An 18,358-nucleotide genomic window follows, 5' to 3' on the forward strand; every position below is an offset into this window, starting at 1 on the left:
GAGATCCATCCAGAGAGACCTGGACGAGCTTGAGAAGTGGGACCATGTGAATCTCATGAGGTTCAAAAAGGCCAAGGGCAAGGTCCTGCACACTGTTTGGGGCAACTGCCCATATCAATACAGGTTGGGGATGAAGGAATGGAGAGTAGCCCTGCAGAGAAAGACTTGGGGATGCTGGTGGATGAAAGATTGGACAAAAGCTGGCCCTGTGTGCTTGCAGCCCAGGTCAGTCATATCTTGGGCTGCATCAAAAGGAGTGTGGGCAGCAGGTTGAGGGAGGTGACTCTGCTCCTCTATTCTGTTCTGGTGAGACCCCCTGCAGTGCTGGTCCAGCTCTGGGTCCTCAGCACAAGACAGACATGGACCTGCTGGAGAGGGGCCAGGAGGCCACAAAAATGATCTAAGGCTGGAACAGCTCTGCTGGGAGGACAGTCTGAGAGGGTTGGGGTGTTCACCCTGGAGAAGGCTTTGGGGAGAACTTATTGCAGCCTTTCTGTACTTAAAAGGGAGTGATAAGAAAGATGGGGACAGATTTTTTAGCAGGGCCTGTTGTGATAGGACAAGGACTGATGGTTTAAATCTCAAAGAGGGGAGATTCAGGCTAGGGAACAAATTTTTGCCCCTGAGGGTGATGACACACTGGCCCAGGTTTCCCAGAGAAGTGGTGGATGCCCCATCCCTGGAGACATCCCAGGCCAGGCTGGACAGGGCTCTGAGCAAGCTGAGCTGGTGAAGATGTCCCTGCTCGTGGCAGGGTTTGGACCGGATGAGCTTTGAAGGTCCCTTCCAACTCAAATTATTTCATGATTCTGTAACAGCAAGCCCAGAGTGAGGCGAAAACCCAGCTCCCCACATCTGCTAGCTCCAGCTTTGCTGCTGAGGCAGCAATCCCAATGTGGATGTTTGGTACTATCTCCCTCCCCACTCGCGATGCCCCCGGGCGGGATGGGGAAATCTGCACCAACCAGTGGAAGAAGACACCCAGGCTTTTGGTGGGAGGGAAGAAACGGCTGTCAAGGAAGTAGAGCTGGTTGTAATACTCCATCAAGAGCTCCAGCCCGGCTTCGTTGCGGCTCGGGGTGCGCATCGCCTGCAGGGATGGGAGAGGAGACACATGGGTGGGAAGACAGGGGGAAACGGGAAGGGAAAGGACAGATTTATGGAGCTGCACGTGCTGGCCAGCCCATGGGGAAGAAACTCCACCCAAGTTATTAGATCAATAGGATCTGACCAATATAATCAATAGGATTAGGTCAATAGTGGATGAGATGCTGTGCAGCCCCCCCGCACGGGTTCAGCTGTTGGAAAGCTTGAGGAGGCACCAATTGGGTGCTGGGGCACCCAAATCCAGAGCCAGCCACCTGGGAGCTGTGCTGGAGGTGATGCTCATCTAAACCAAGCTGAGATTATTTTAATTTTTATTTAAGAGAAACTCATGCAAAGTTTGATTAGATAAATGCTAATGATGAAATAGCATTTTTTGCTCTTAATAAAAAAGCCCTTGAGCTTTTGACCCAGCATAGTGAGGAGGGTCAGAGCTCTCCTAATGCCTAATTTTAACTAGGCTTTTTCCCAGCGTCTGCCTGTGCAAGGCTCCTCTCCCACAACCTGAAGAGCACGATCAGGCCCTTCACAAGTGCTTGGGCAAGTGTTTTCCTTCCTGCTCTCTGAGATCAAAGCTTCACAGCAAGGCAAAACTTGATGTTACTTATGAGACAGATTCATAGGAGAGGAAAAATTCACCTTTATCAGATTACTTTATATTTCCTCTTCTCCAAGCACTAGCAGGAGAGAGCGCAGTCGTTTAGCCTTGCTGGGAGTGAATTAATATTCATAAATCAGTAATGGATTGCATTACACATTTTACTGCTGTTCCATTCCAGGTTAGCCAGGCATTAAAGGACAGGGTAAGAAAACAATTACTGAATAGTCTGTAATATTCTGTAACCTATGAACTGAAGCTGAGGTGCCCTAGTGTGGGAATCCCTTATTCACAAAGTTAAGGGTGCTGTTTGGAGAGGGGATGAGGGGACATCTGAAACAAAATGTGGCACCTCCAATGAGTGTTTCTGGACAAGCCAAAGCAAGACTTTGCAGCTCAAGGGACACCAACCTGCCGCAGCTCCATGAACTCTTTGATTTCTTTTTCAAACAAGATGCTCTCCTCTCCATAGTGTTCACTGATGAAATCCTGGATGAGGAAACAAGAGAAAAGAAAACCCTGACCCACCCTTTAAAACAGATTTTCATGATTTAAAGGGTGACTTTGGGTAATTCCATATAATACTGCTTTCCCTGCAAGGAAACCTTCACCAAGGAAAACCATCTCGTCCTCTGCCTGGCTCTTGCTCTCCAGCATCTCCAGACCCCTACCTCCCACTTTACTGTGTCTTAAGTCCAGCTCTTCCCCATAAATCTACTTTTTGCAGCTGTTCTAAACAAGAAAATGTTTTGTAGATGCTGCAGCACCTCCTCTACAACACCCAACACCACCCATGAGCTGAAACATCTCCCAAATTGCACAGTCGCTCCCCTCCATCAGTTTACAATGTGTGAAACCCCAGTGCTCACCTTCAGTGGTACCAGCAAATCCAGCTCCTTTGTCTCCTTCAGGCCCAAAGGGATCATAGGGACACTGATGGACTCGCTGGAAGAAGACAAAAATGTATTTAGTGGTTGGTTTAAAAGCCTTGGAAAGACCCTCTGTGTCATGGATTAAAATGATGTAGCTCTTTGCCCTGGGCTTGTGCTGCTCCTATTAAAGGGTGAAACTAGAAGAAGATTCGACTCCACATAGCAGAAGGATGCTCTTCCCAATGGGATGTCGGGAACAGCAACAAAAGAGGAGGGGTGCACAGAAAATAATCTGAAATCATCATTCCAGCTTCTTCCAGCTTCTGCTTTTCTCTCCATAACAAGTACAAGAGCAACAAAATAGGCTCCAGTAATGAAGCTGCTTTAATTAGCAACCCTTGGGAACCAGGTGTGATGTGAGGACAGGTCACGGATTCAGCCACTCCTGTGTGCTAATCTGGGCTTCAGTGCTGATAAGGACTTGCTTGGGCTGCAGTGCTGTGCCTGATATTGAAGTTTTCTACCTCTATTAACAGCAGTTATCTAATAATAGCTCTTATCGCAGAGCTGGTTCGATATTGTGAAATGCTGAAGACAGAATCATAGAATCATTTTGGTTGGAAGAGACCCTCAAGATCATTGAGTCCAACTGTTAACCCAACCCTGGTAGCCTGAGAACTTAATCTCCATGTCTGTTCAACCCCTCCAGGGATGGTGACTCCAGCACTGCCCTGGGCAGCCTGTTCCAATGCCCCACAGCCCTTTCCAGGAAGAAATTGTTCCCAAGATCCAACCTCAACCTCCCCTGGTGCAACTTGAGGCCATTTCCTCTGCTTCTGGCGCTTGTTCTTTGGGAGCAGAGCCCAACCCCCCCTGGCTCCAAGCTCCTTTCAGGCAGTTCAGAGATCAGAAGGTCTCCCCTCAGCTCCTGTTCTCCAGCTGAAACCCCCAGGTCCCTCAGCCGCTCCCATCACACTTGTGCTCCAGCCCCTCACCAGCTCCGTTCCCTTCTCTCAACTTGCTCCAGCACCTCAAGGGCTTTCTTGTCATGGAGGGCCCAAAACTGACCCCAAGATTCAAGGTTTGGCCTCCTCAGTACCCAGGACATGGGGATGGTCACTTCTCTAGTCCTGTTGGCCACACTAGTGCTGACACAAGTCAGGATGCTCTTGACCTTCCAGGCCAGCTGGGCACATGCTGGTTCATGTTCAGCCATTGTCAAGCAACACCCTCAGGTCCTTTTCCACTAGGTAGTTTTCCAGCCGCTCTTCCCCAAGCCTGTAGCGCTACATTGGGTTGTTGTGACCCAAGTGCAGGACTTGGCACTTAGCCTTGTTGAACCTCAGACAATTGGCCTCAGCCCATTGACCCATCCAGATGCCCCTGTAGAACCTTCCTGTCCTTGAGCAGACCAACACTGCCACCCTTTCTGCTGTCATCTGTGAACCTACTGAGGGTGCACTCAGTCTCCTCATCTAGATCATTCACCCAGGTTTGCACAACAGCCCCGTTTCCTTACCTCCAGATACAGCTAATAACTTGTTGGCACATCACTCATTAGTCCAGGGAGGAAAAGAGGCAAGTTGCAAAAATCTGGGGTTCGGGGCCGGGAGGTTACACCCATATTTTCATCTGCTCATACTGAATAAACATCTCTGAGAGCTATAATTAGTGCAGAAAAGCCATTATCGCTCCTTCCCTAACAAGATTTCCACTTGAATCCAATGCCCCAAGCAAACAAATGGGCTTTTGTTTGGCCTGGGAAAGGTTTTGGGGTTGCTGCTACTGTTGTTTTCTTCTTAAACCAGGGCAAACAAGCAGTGGATTGGAAAAATCCATCATGCTTGATAGGGGAGAATCTGGGCAGGATGCATGCAATGCGGGATATGTTACATGCATCCCTGCTTCTAACACAGAAGAAGGACCAGCATTCAGAATTACAATCAGAGACTGCAAAAGACACTCTGAATGCAGCAAACACCCAAGGGTGGTGGAGATATGGGTTCTCTTGGCCACCTGAGGAGGACCATGCAACAGGAAAAGCACGTGGATGGACAAAGAATCATAGAATAATTTGGGTTGGAAGGGATTATCAAAGCTCATCCATTCCAAGCCCTGCCACGAGGAGGGACATCTTCACCCAGCTCAGGTTGCTCAGAGCCCCGTCCAGCCTGGCCTGGGATGTCTCCAAGGATGGGGCATCCACCGCCTCTCTGGGCAACCTGGGCCAGGCTCTCACCACCCTCAGAGTAAAAAATTTCTCCCTTATATCTCATCTGAATCTCCCCTCTTTGAGTTTAAAACCATCACCCCTTGTCCTGTTGCTTCATGCCCTATTGAAGTCTGTCCCCATCTTTCTTTTTGGCATCTTTAAGTATAGAAATGCCACAGTAAGGTGTCCCCAGAGCTTCTCCTCCCCAGGCTGAAGCCCTAACTGTCTCAGCCTTTCTCCCCAGAGCTATTCAGCCTTTGGTCCATTCCTGTGTCCCTCCTCTGTCCCGCTCCAACAGCTCCATGTCTGGCTGGTGCTGGGACCCCAGAGCTGGACGCAGAGCTCAGGGGGCTCAGGACATGGGGGCACAGGGGCAGAATCCCCCCCTCCACCTGCTGCTCACGCTGCTCTGGGTGCAGCACAGGATATGGTTGATTTTCTGGCTGAGAGCACACGTTGCTGGGTCATGTCCCATTTGTCACCCACCAGTGTCCCCAAGTCCTTCTCCATAGAGTTGCTCTCCATTCATTCATTCATTCATTCATCCACCTATCCATCCCCCAGCCTGTGCTGATATTGGGGGCTGCCCCGACCCAGGTGCAGGACCTTGCACTCGACCTTGTTGACCCTCATCAAGTTCACATGGACCCACTTCTCGAGCCGGTCCATGTCCCTCTGGATGGATCCCATTCCTCAGGCGTGTCAACCACATCACTCAGCTTGGTGTCACCAAACACCATCCACCCACCCATCTCAGGAAGGGAAGGAGCAGCAGCAGTTCCCATGTTGCTGCAGCATCTTAGGTTTTTCTGCCTCAGGGATTTCTGCATTTCTCACCCAGCCAAACGGTGTTCATGAACCACCCCGGCACGTTGTTTTGCCGCTGGTGAACATGCCAGGGTTACCGTTCCAGTGAGTCAAGCCCAAGGTGGCTGGGTAAGCATTTCACAGCAGCAGAGAGTTTCAATTAACAAAAGGTCTAACCTCAGAAAGACAGAAAAATAACCTGATACCCTGGATGGGAAAAGAAAACTAGTGAGTAATCCACTGTGGGAACAGCCAGAACAGGAGGTTGGGCACCTGTACAGCCATTTTTTTAATTGTTTCTGATAAATATCCTATTTCACCTGATAGAAAAAAGTGAATATGGTTGTTTCTATCTTATTCCTCATGCTTTGTGACATCGGCATCCAGAGGATGCACAACCCATCCCCAAATGCTTCCTAAGATTAGATATTAGGAAAAAAATGTTAATGGAAAGGGTTGTCGGGCATTGGAACAGGCCACCCAAGTAAGTGGTAGAGTCACCATCACAGAAAATGTTTAAAAGACACATAGATGAGGTTCTTAGGGACATGGTTTAGTGCCAGTGTTGGGTTAGTGGTTTAACTCTGTGATCTTGAGGGTCTGTTCCGACCAAAATGATTCTATGATTCCAAGTAGGAAAATATGCTGAGTTCGGTCTCCTTGCAGCTCTATGAGTTTGCTCTCCGTGTAGTTCTATAGACAAAAAGTGAGTGTTCCCAGGATGAATAACTGTTCCCAGCAAATCTGGCCCATTCCTAGGTCCTCCCCTATTCTCCAACCTCTGCCTCGTGGTCCCTGCCAGAAGGTCAAACCCTGTGCAGAGCAGGGAGGCAAGAGCAATGGGTACCAAAGCAAGAGGCTGCCTTTCTCCCAGAAAAAGGAAAAATTAAATGACAATAATAAAAATAACATCCCATTTGAGCAGGCTACTCTTCCTTCTCTGCAGTTTACCTCTCGTTCTGGTAGACATCCACGCTGCTGTTCAGCTCCTCCAGCTCCTCCTTCAGCAGCTGCAGGTTGGAGTTCACGTAGCTCAGCTCCAGGGCGACCGTCTCTTTGACCTTGTGGTTACTGGTGGCCCTGCAAGACAACACGATATGGATCAAACCTCCCTCCGTTTCATCAATGACTTTATTTATCAACTCTTGGCTGCACTGATAAATAGAAGTGAAGTTATCCAACGGTACAGTAACATGTGCATCCATACAAATGCTCCTGGAGAACTGTGTCTCTTGCTCTGCACATGATCATAGAATCATCGAATGGTTTTGGTTGGAAGAGACCTTCAAAGCTCATCCAGTCCCACCTCTGCCATGAGCAGGGACATCTTCACCCAGATCAGGTTGCTCAGAGCCCCGTCCAGCCTGGCCTGGGATGTCTTCAGGGATGGGGCATCCACCACCTCTCTGGGCAACGTGGGCCAGGGTCTCACCACCCTCATAATAAAAAATTTCTTCCTTATATCTAATCTGAATCTCCCTAATCTTTTAGTTTAAAGCCATCACCGCCTGTCCAATTGAACATACCCTGCTAAAATCCCATCTCCATCTTTCTTATCAGCCCCTTTTAAGTATTAAAAGGCCACAAGAAGGTCTCCCTGGAGCCTTTTCTTCTCCAAGCTGAACACCCCAAATCTCTCAGCCTTTTGAGACCAGTGAAACCAGATCAATCAGACCCCTGTGCCACGGAGGCTGAGGACGGGCAAAACTCATCAGTGTTGCACCCTGCTCAGATCAACCTGCTCTTTCTGCCCCAGAGCAACTTTCCCCTTGCCCATCCACGCTCCCACCTCCAGCGCAGCTTCAGATTTTGCTATGAGCACTCAAAGTGCTCACACACAGTAAAATAAAAAGTGCTTTATGGTTGGGTTTGAGGAGGTGCAAACGACCATTCTGCTCACTCATTAGCAGAGCCAGACCCTGCCCTCCCTTCCCCACTCCTGCACGTCAGGAGATGTAAACACCATGGATTGATTTCAGCTGCCTGCTCCCAGCAACACGAGCTCCCAGGCTGATTATAACCCTCTTATCTGCTCCGAAGGAAAGCAGAGAAGAGATAACCCAGAGCTGACAGCGTTGGCTGGAAGCAATTCTGGCTGCTTGCACTAAATCACGTCACGTTCCGGGAAAAACAACACGTGCACAAGCTCTGCTCAGGGCTTTTCCCCAGCTTTTGGAGAGCATTTTGCCCTTGCCTTTTGTGTTTTCTTTCTTTCTTTGTGGACAGCATCCTCCAAAGGCTTTGCCAGGACCTGGCTCAGGGCAGTAGAAAGAGCTATGCTGTTTTTCTTTTAATATGCTGGTCCTTTAATGTCTCACAGAATCCCAGAATGTCAGGACTTGGAAGGGACCTGGAAAGCTCATCCAGTGCAATCCCCCCATGGAGCAGGAACACCCAGATGAGGTTACACAGGAAGGTGTTCAGGTGGGTTTGAATGTCTGCAGAGAAGGAGACTCCACAACCTCCCTGGGCAGCCTGGGCCAGGCTCTGACACCCTCACTGGGAAGAAGTTTCTTCTCATTTTTCAGTGGAACCTCTTGTGTTCCAGTTTGTACCCATTGCCCCTTGTCCTATCACTGGTTCTCACCGAGAGGAGCCTGGCTCCATCCTCCTGACACTCCCCCTTTATATATCTGTAAACATGAATGAGGTCACCCCTCAGTCTCCTCTTCTCCAAGCTAAAGAGCCCCAGCTCCCTCAGCCTTTCCTCATAAGGGAGATGCTCCATTCCCTTAATCATCTTCATTGCCCTTCATTGACTGTCTCCTCCCCTCACTCCCTTTTGCTGAGATTCCCCAAAACCAATTAATTTCTTTTTAATTTCAAACAAAGGAGAACCACAGCCACTTCCATTTAAACATCCTTCAGCATTTCCGTTATTCCCCATATGGTATCAGCACAGTAACCACTCTTTTTTTCCCTATAAACCAGTATTCAGTTGCTATTTTAGTCCTTTACACATCACAACACTTCCAGGACACAGGTGCATCGCTGCTGTCATCACAATTTTCCTCCTATAAAAATTAAAGGGAGATTCCCCTCCTTGCTCCCAGCTGGCAACAATATTTACGTATATATTTTAAATTTCTTAACTTATTAATAGTGGATGCGTGCCGATTTGCAACCTAGCAACACCATGCTAAGTTTGCAGACACATACACACACACGATGTATTTCTGACTGGTGCTTTCACCTCTGCTCTGCATCAAAAAGGACTTTATCACCTTGCAAAGCTCAAATTTGCTCTGCAGGGTTTTGCACGCACGTGCAAGTTTTTCCAGGTCTTGTCACTGGGTTAAGGTTTTAAAGCCCAGAGTGTCACTTTGGGGCACTCCAAGTGCCACACGCGGCAATTAAGAGCACAGGACCACTTAAAAAGCTAATTTAGGGGAGAACCCCATCTTTTCCATCACCAAACCCAAGTGCTTTGTGCACCCTGTCCAGGGTGGGAACTGATTTATGAGAACCCAGAACCTATGTGTCTCCATCGACCTCCTCGGTGAAGTTATCAGCTGTTTGCTTAGCTAACACCAAAGACTTCTAATTCTTTTTTATTTTTTTAATTTCTTTTTAAGAAACTGCTTTATTGGCGACACCTTTATCTCCCCAATTGCTTCGCTCAGCCCCAGTATTTGAACAAGAACAGAAAAGGTTTCTGCCACCCCTGCCCATTTATTTATCTGGCAAACAAACTCTCTTAGCGCCCCTGAGCAAACACCACGTGCGTTATTTTTCCAGCACACCATTCATGGTAACCTCTCCAGGAAAGGCGACCGATACGCTGAACAGAACAGTTCAGATTATTTTTTAAAGCATTTAGAGGTCTTTTTTATTATCTTCATTTTTTTTGAGGCAAAGAAACCAGCGTTTTCAGCTGCAAACTCTGCCCCAGGCTGGGCAACCCACAGCATTTTTTCCCATTTGCATTGAGCATTAGCACATAGAAATGCAAAAGAAATTTCAAGTCTATAATTTTTAAGAAATAACCTTTAGACTTAGAACATAATCCCCCTGCAGCCTTAAATTTCAGGCAAAAGCTTGTTTGTTTGGGGTGATTTTCCCCTCCAAGATTTCCTGTGTTTCATAAGCTCTGAGCACTGTAGCACCCAAAAACCCACATTAAAGAAATAAAGAAATAAAATAGAACAAAATAAACCAAATAGAACAAAATAAAACACATTAACAAATTTTAAAAAGTCCTCAGCTGGAAAGTGAACTTGTGGAAGGGAGGAAAAGTGGCTGCTATGAAAAGACATTCAAACTGCTGATCCAGCAAAAAAACCAAGAAGGAAAAAAAGAGCCTCATCAGTGCATTTCCCTGGCTGAGTAATTAAGATGTGTTTTGCATCACATTTTTCGCTCACTCCCCTACACACGGCTCCGATTCCCGTTGTTTGCACCAAAACCGCGGCCGGGCGCGTTTCTGCTGAGCCAGCGCATTTCCCTTTTGTTTTTATTATAATAAAGGGGAGTCGTGTGGAGCAGCACACATTGGGATTTCATGGCCTTTTTTTTTAATTAGATGAGGTTGAGGTGTGGGGGCTGTAACCTCAACTCCCCCAGGAAGCCTCGCTGCCATTAAAATACCATTTCTTTTATACTTTAGTGGAGCAACTATTACTCCCTTCTTCCAGGTGCATGCAGCGCTGACATTACATGATTAAGTTCAGAATTGAAAAGCCAATCTGATTTTATTGAGGGGAAAAAAAACACCCAATCAAACTGGAAAAATATGCAAAAATAAAGCTATTTTAGGGTAGACTTATGCTCCAATATCACAGAATTATGGAATGTCAGGGATTGGAAGTGACTTCGAAAGCTCATCCAGTGCAATCCCCGCCGGAGCAGGAACACCCAGATGAGGTTACACAGGAAGGTGTCCAGGTGGGTTGGAATGTCTGCAGAGAAGGAGACTCCACAACCCCCCTGGGCAGCCTGGGCCAGGCTCTGCCACCCTCTCTGAAAAGAAGGTTCTTCACAAATTTAGGTGGAACCTTTTTTGTTCCAGTTTGCATCCATTGCCCCTTGTCCTATCATTGGTTGTCACCGAGAAGAGCCTGGCTCCATTCTCCTGACACTCCCCCTTTATATATCTGTAAACATTAATGAGGTCACCCCTCAGTCTCCCCTTGTCCAGCTCCAGAGCCCCAGCTCCCTCAGACTTTGCTCACATGGGAGATGCTCCACTCCCTTCAGCATCTTCGTTGCCCTGCACTGGACTCTCTCCAGCAGTTCCCTGTCCTTCTGGAACTGAGGGGCAATATCCAACACAAACATGAAGATACATGCAAAAGCTACAAAAAAAGGTCATCCTCGGGTTAAAAAAAGTTAAAATAGCTGCAAAAACAATGAAATTGCATCATGACAGCTCTACAGAGAAAGGCATTAATTCCCTGGATTTACTTGTGCTGGACTGGCTGCAATCTGAAAACCACACAAAGGTACCAAATTTTGCACTATCCCATAAATGTGTTGTTCCAACAGTGTGAAAAACCCATCTGCAAAGTTATACCTGAATTTTCAGATTCTGGTGGAACCACTGGGATGGAGATTTTTGGAATGAAAGCTGGATTTGACCCATTTGCATAGGGTATCATCAGACAGGAGATGCTGCACTCTGAGCTCAATCTCAGCTCAACTTTTATGCCCATTATTACATGTGCTCAAACCCTGCTTTGCCCTAGGCTCCCAGGACATTAAAATGATAATATTCTGTTAAAATGCATAGCATCAGCATTCCACCGAATGGAGGGCTGGCATTTCTAGGATGAATACTGCAAAGTCAAAGGAAAACAGAGCAAATCTCCACCACAGCCATAGGAGTGCCAGCATCAATTGCCTCGTAGACATCAAGACCATATTTCCACTAAATCCCTGGACCTGAGGGATGCTCAAGGGACCACAACTCACCTGAAGAGGTTTTCTGCCCCAGCTCGCATCCTCATCTCCTTGTTGATCTGCTGGTTAATCCGCGCTCGGCGATGCTGCAATTTACTGCGCTGGGTCTGGGCAAACGGGTCGCAGCCCTGCTGAGAGAGAGGGAAAGGGTCTCACCAAAACAAAACCAAAATGACCTAGAATTTTGGGAGTAAAAATAGCACTTTCTGAGCCTGATGTTGCACTTGGAAGAATGTTTTGTTATCTAATACTACCTGTTGCTTACAGCAATTTATTTTCTAAGCTATTGAGGTGCTGGAGCGAGTAGAGAGAAGGGAATGGAGCTGGTGAGGGTCTGGAGCACAAGTGTGATGGGAGTGGCTGAGGGACATGGGGGGTTCAGCTGGAGAACAGGAGCTGAGGGGAGACCTTCTGATCTCTGAACTGCCTGAAAGGAGCTTGGAGTGAGTGAGTGGTTGGTTTCTTCTCCCAAGTAATGAGTGATAGAATGAAGGGAAATGGCCTCAAGTTGCACCAAGGCAGGTTGAGGTTGGATCTTGGGAACAATTTCTTCCTGGAAAGGGCTGTGGGGCATTGGAACAGGCTGCCCAGTGCAGTGGTGGAGTCACCATCCCTGGAGGTGTTTAAAAGATGTGGAGATGATGTTCTCAGGGGCATAGTTTAGTGTCAGTGTTGGGTTAACGGCTGGGCTCCATGATCTTGAAGGTCTCTTCCAACCAAAATGACTCTATGATTCTATTCTATGCAGAAAATGCTTCACAAATGCCACCATGAACGGAAACCAAGCATCTTCTTTCCAGGGTCTCACCATCCGGATGCAAGACAAGACTCAATACAACCCCTGATCTCAGGAACAGATGTGATCTTGTGTCTATAAGTGCTCCCGTCTCCTGCCAGCTGTAGGGGATGAGGCACAGGCAGCAAGTCAATAGTTCATGGGGGTGGAGAAACAAGCTGCACAAAGCAATAAATTAATTCCATCCCTGCCTCCTTCCTCGGCTTCGGCTGGGATTTTCCGCAGACAGGGAAATGATGTTTAATCTCTGACTTCAGGAAACGCAGACAGTAATATCCCTCTGTCTTGCAGGTTATTATGAGATGCCTCTGGCACAGAGGTTGCTATGAGGAGGGTCTCTGAATCTGAGGTCACAAAAGCTCTACCCAAGCAGAGATGATTTTTGTTGTGCGAGGAGCAGTTCAGACAGACAAAATGGGACCTTACAAGCCCCCTGAATAATAATAATTTTCAAAAAATGTATTCGGGAGGGCATAAGACCATGCAGTTTAAGAGATGGAGACCTCTCAGCCTGCTTTTCATACACCAGCATAAAGTATGTGCAGATACCTCCAAGAACATATTAAGATCCACTGTAGCACTGAAAGAAATTCCTCAAAGCCACTATTTTGCCCTTTGATTCCCTCAAAAAAAATCCGTTTGCTACATCTTGCCCTGGTCCCCACTGCTTTTCCCCCATCATTGGTGGTGGACCCCTTGACTCCACATCCAAAAGTTGTTTTGCCACCCAAGAGACTCAATAGAGCTCAAACAGTGTGCACCTTATCCAAAACACTCTCTCAGCTCTTTTCTTCCATGTAGAGAAGATCTTGATGGGTTTCACTAGGCCTCACCTCATCCTCCAGGATGGGTCACAACAGTCTCAAACCCAACAAGCCAAGGAAACCCTTGGTTATCTTTCTAGAAGATACTGCAGGTCCTGTTGGTATTCTGGGAAAACTTATAACAAATTATTTGGTTGTTTTTTTTTTTCTGGGCCAATAGGAAAGGAAAAAAATATTTGCTCAAAAAAAAGAGTATGAGAGCAGCTTTGATTAGTAAACAGGGAATGGGAAATTTTGTGTTTTCAGGGACTTCAGCTTTCTGAAAATTAATTTATTGTATTCAAAGTCCACTCAGTGGTGCCCCCTTTGAAAAGGGTCCTGGATTAACATCAGCATTTGTATCTAAGTGAAAGACTTGAGCTCCTAATTGGTACATTGGAGACCACAGAATAAGGGTCACTCCATCTGGTCCATAAATCTGCAGGCTTAATGCTATGCAATAATTTACGAATTTGTTGAAATTACTGAAGGAATAAGCTGGAAGCAGGAGGTCATGATTATTCTGGAGAAGCACTTAATTGGGATGTTAAGGAAAACATCCCAACAGCTGCACAAATCTGGAGTGAGGAGCAAATACAGGAAAGGCTGATCCAGAAATGCCACTTGTTGATTTGTCTTGGGGAACCCACCCACCTTGTACACATCATTGGCTCCCCAGGGGGAAAAATATCCAGAAATTGGAAGAAAAAGGAAAAGTACGAGTAATCCCACACCATGGAGACGGGCAAGGGATCATGCCAGGTTTTCTCCAGCAAGAAGGAGCTGGGTCATTTCTGAGCACAAACAAAGGAGATGGCACCAAACTCTTGCCCAGAAAGTAGCTGCTCACGCAGATGTAGTCCAAGATACTGCACAAGTATTTCTTTTATTAATTAAAGGCTGATTACAAACATTGTGTTTCTTCACACAGTGCAAGGCATTAACCTGTATATGGAAATTAAAGCTTAAAGTGGGGGAAAGAAGCTGTGAAGGTGGTGTTAATTAAAATTTCAACAGCCCCTCAGGTTTATTGATGAGAGCTGTGTGCACTTGTCAGCTCCAGAGACATGCAAGCCAAATACATATGCAAATATATCCAAATAAACATGAAAATATACCCAAATACACGCAAATGAGCAGGACCCAAGCCCCCTCTCTCTGCCTCTAGAATCATAAAAATCTACCCAAAACTCAACAGCCCTGGTAGCAACAGCTGGAGGTGGAAAGCACTAGTTCTTCCTACAGGAGCTTTCATGACCTTTGAGACCTCTCCACTTTTTGCAAAAGTTTGCTTGAAAGCAGTCAGAAGATTCTTAGATTTTTTTTGAGGGAAGAGCAAAGACTACTTGAATAAATGAGCTGGAGGCCAGAGGAACTGCAGATGAGAGATGATGGAAGAGGCACAAATGGAAGGACTATCCAAAACAACAGAGAAGGTCCATGAATCACAGAATGGCCGGGGTTGGAAGGGACCTCTGGAGATCATCCAGTCCAACCCACCTGCTAAAGCAGGTTCACCAGAGCAGATCACACAGGAACGTGTCCAGGTGGGTTTGAATGTGTCCAGAGAAGGAGACTCCACGACCTCTCTGGGCAGCCTGGGCCAGAGCTTTTGCACCTTAAAGTAAAGAAGTTTCTCCTCGTGTTCAGATGGAACCTCCTGTGCTTCATTCCATGCCCATTGCCCCTCATCCTATCATTGGGCACCACTGAAAAGAGTCTGCTCCATCCTCTTAACACCCATCCTGGAGATATTTATAAACATTTGAGATCCCCTCTCAGCTTCACTTCTCCAGCTTAACAGCCCCAGTTCTCTCAGTCTCAGACAAGAAGTGAGACGCAGAGTGTTATGAGCAGACTCTAGGATGGTTTTACAAGATACTCAAATCCAGCGTTAAAACCTCTCTGCTGCAAAAGCAATTAAGGGGTTTAACTAATTGACTTGGCAGCTTCCCACTTCTCCCATGCCCAGCTTGAGACAACACTAAGAGGCCAAATTCAAGTCACCACAGTGTCAAAGCTGCTGAACGAGACCCCTCTCAAACATGCAACAGAACAGCACTGGAAATCGTTGATCACTTTGTGTTTCCACAAGGCCATGAAGGAGCTGCCCTCCAGCAACGTTTCCAAGCCCTGAAGCAGCTGGGGACCAAACGCGCCCCAACAACATCCAGGACATCATGGCACTTGGATTTCCCTAGACTTTCCCCTTCAAGAGACACTAAACCATTTGTAGATCTGCAATGCTGTTTCCTCCCCCCCCCATCTGAATACTGGGCATCTTCTCAATCAGATTTATCGAGAGAGTTATCAGTTTCCATCCAGGTTCTTAAGTCAACAGCAAAAAGGTACAGAAAAGTGAAGTATTGGAGCACCTGACATAATACCAAAGCCTTCTGAGGGTGTCAAGTCAGGATCTTGAGCCTTGTTGCCCCTTTAGGGACTTAATGTGACCTTCCCACACCTCACTTTCCTCCTCACCCTTTCTGATGTTGGGTAATTACAGTAACCCATGGGACTGCAGCACATCTCACCTCAAGAAGATCTGCTGTTGGTCCCAAAGCATGGACCAGTAGAAGCATTATGCCAAGGCCACCATGGAGAACCACTAAGTCTAGTCTGCAGCTGCTCCTGGGGTGAAATAATGTTATTTCTGCAACACAAGTATTGGAGCAAGAAAGAAATTCAGCTCCAGCATAAGATGCTTAGTCCAGGTTAACTTACATAGGAAAGGAAGCACCATCACAAGCAAAATTGGTCATATTTAAACAAAAAGGTAGATAGTTCAGACATTGGAACAGGCTGCCGAGGGAAGTGGTTGAATCACCATCCCTGGAGGTTTAAAAGACACATAGACAAGGTTCTTAGGGACATTGTTCAGTGCTGGAGTTAGGTTAGGTTATGGTTGGACTCAATGATCTTGAGGGTCTTTTCCAACCAAAATGATTCTATGATAGGTGAAATAGAGAGTCAAGAGGAGAGCATGCCCACCCTCTAACACCTTGCATTCAAAGAAACCAAACGCTTTGCCTGCACCCATACTCTCCAAGACCCAATCAAAAGCTAAAAACTACAGCACCCGAGTTTCTACAGTAAGCGGCAATGGATTTGAGAATGCCTTACATAAGGGAGAACATAGGGGAAAAATACCCCACTGTTAAGCGAGGAAAATCTCTTTTATAACCTAATTCTTATTTGTACAAGCTCTTGAGGTCAACCCTTTCACGTCAGGAGAAAGATGTGTTATTTCAACCAGCCTCTTGGCTGCTGGGGTGCACCTAGGGACATCAAGAGAAGAATAAAGCTGGGTGCTTAAGAAGTGCCCAGGTTGAACCTGAGATTTCTTAGCCTTCCCAGTTTAAAGCTTCTACTCTTCCAGTAAAAGACCATAAGTCATGTAGCAGCCAAGGAACAGCACACAGAGGACAACGTGTGTTAAGAAAGCCATGAAAACGAATGAGGTGTGGGTCATTAAGTTATATGAGTTGTGGCCAGCTCTGAAGCTTATTGCCTCTGACAAAGTAGGATTACAGCCAGTATTATTGTAGCAAGGCCATTTTATGCTCAGAAGACATCTGCCAAATAACATTGCGTTCAACTCTCAGCATGGAAAGATGTCAGCGTTACAGAAAGGACCTGGCCCATGTCACCATGTAAGGAAGGGAAGAGGCCAGAAGACCTTTTCCAGAGGTGGCCAAGACAAACAGATCCTCTTTGAGGGATGTCAAGGCTTCTGCCAACTCAAACCCTATCTTTGCAGGGAATATATACAATGATGTAACGGTGTAATTAACTCCCTGACACCTCTTCCAGTTCAAGAACATCCATCTGGGGTGTTAAATAGGGCAATTACGTGGTTAGATTTCCTTCTGCAAGCAAGGCCTTAGGGAATGTTTGTGTAGACATGATCACCACATGTACTTTGCACTTCACTTCTCCAGGAGTTGAAGCCTGGATATGTCTTCTGTGACACACCTAGAGCATTATTTGTGACCCTGGTGACAAAACAAGGCCACCACCTCCCAGCTTTCTCAGCACTAATGACACACAAACTTAATCACCTGGAGGAAGAGGGAGATGTCAGCAAGTCCAAAGGGCAAAGCTACACACAAAGGGGCTAATTTCTGCTCTTTTGTTTCTGCTAGAAGAACAGGAGCTCAGTTGCTTCCAGCAAAAAAAAATAAATAAAATAAAATCAAAACTTATGCATATGAAGTGATCAAAGGACGACTGTGAGCTGTTAGAACGTGTAGTTGTAATTTTAGTTATCATTGCAATGGATATTGCAGTAAAAGGTCCCAGCTACCTGCAGAGCTGGGTTGTATCATAGGACTTGCTCCACAGCCCATCTGCTGAAGCATGGACCAAGCTGTGCCATCTCCAAGACCAGCTTTAGCCATAAAACAGTCACCACCAGGATTATTGCCGATTAGAGCAGCTAGAGAGTGCCCACAGAATAGCAGGAGAAACTAAAGCAGCTTAATTTGAACGTAGACTGGAGATTTCCATAATGTGGCAATGGTGAGATAAGTTGAAACCTGGTGCTGACCTGAGCTCTACAACCAGTCCCACCACCAAGGAGACAACCTTCACATGCCTAAGGACAGGGAAGTTCAAGGAGAAAGGTGCAAGGACAGCAGGACACCAGCCCGCCCTGTATCGCTGCCATGTGGTTATATAAATATATAGAGACACTTGGTGTCAGGCAGTGCAATAGATAAGGGATGAGCTGCCACTCCTAGGAGGTGAGGCATTTTTAGCTACAATTTTGTCTTTTTTTCAATGAGGGAATCACCTGGTTTGATGGAAATAAAATAATCTTCCCTAAGATATGCTATTAATGTCATTGGTAGCAGCACATCTACATTGTCTTCACCTACATTTCTTCACTGTTGGGCTGTCGGGCATTGGAACAGGTTGCCCAGGGCAGTGGTGGAGTCACCATCCCTGGAGGGGTTCAAAAGATGCAGAGATAAGGTTCTCAGGGACATGGGTTAGTGCCAGTGTTGGGTTAATGGTTGGACTCAATGATCTTGGGGGTCTCTTCCAACCAAAATGATTCTATGATTGTTGTGCTGGTACCTCTTGTAGGACAAAACAGGCTCTTATCTGCTCTCACAACGCAGAACAACACACTTGATATGGGACAACCAGAGTTCAGGCATGTTGCTGAAGGACAAGGGGCAGTATTAGGCCCATCTCACCTTCTACTGCTGAGACCAACTCAGGAGATGGTGGATACCACAAATATATTAAGCGTAGTCCAGC

The 18,358-nt window shown here is 46.6% G+C and overlaps 1 protein-coding gene across 1 annotated transcript in view; it reads right to left on the bottom strand.

Moving 5' to 3' along the window:
* Nucleotides 1-18,358, bottom strand: part of RHPN1 (rhophilin Rho GTPase binding protein 1) — a gene marked incomplete at both ends in the record, with an annotated part of 35,614 nt that overhangs the window by 11,864 nt on the left and 5,392 nt on the right. Inside the window, 5 exons of the mRNA XM_080340410.1 lie at nucleotides 966-1,090; nucleotides 2,114-2,191; nucleotides 2,572-2,647; nucleotides 6,545-6,673; nucleotides 11,504-11,622. Coding sequence (XP_080196536.1) covers nucleotides 966-1,090; nucleotides 2,114-2,191; nucleotides 2,572-2,647; nucleotides 6,545-6,673; nucleotides 11,504-11,622 — 527 coding nt within the window. The remainder of the gene's footprint in view (nucleotides 1-965; nucleotides 1,091-2,113; nucleotides 2,192-2,571; nucleotides 2,648-6,544; nucleotides 6,674-11,503; nucleotides 11,623-18,358) is intronic.

This window comes from Nesoenas mayeri (genome assembly GCF_963082525.1).
Source record: "Nesoenas mayeri genome assembly, chromosome: 2".
Lineage (NCBI taxonomy): Eukaryota > Metazoa > Chordata > Aves > Columbiformes > Columbidae > Nesoenas > Nesoenas mayeri.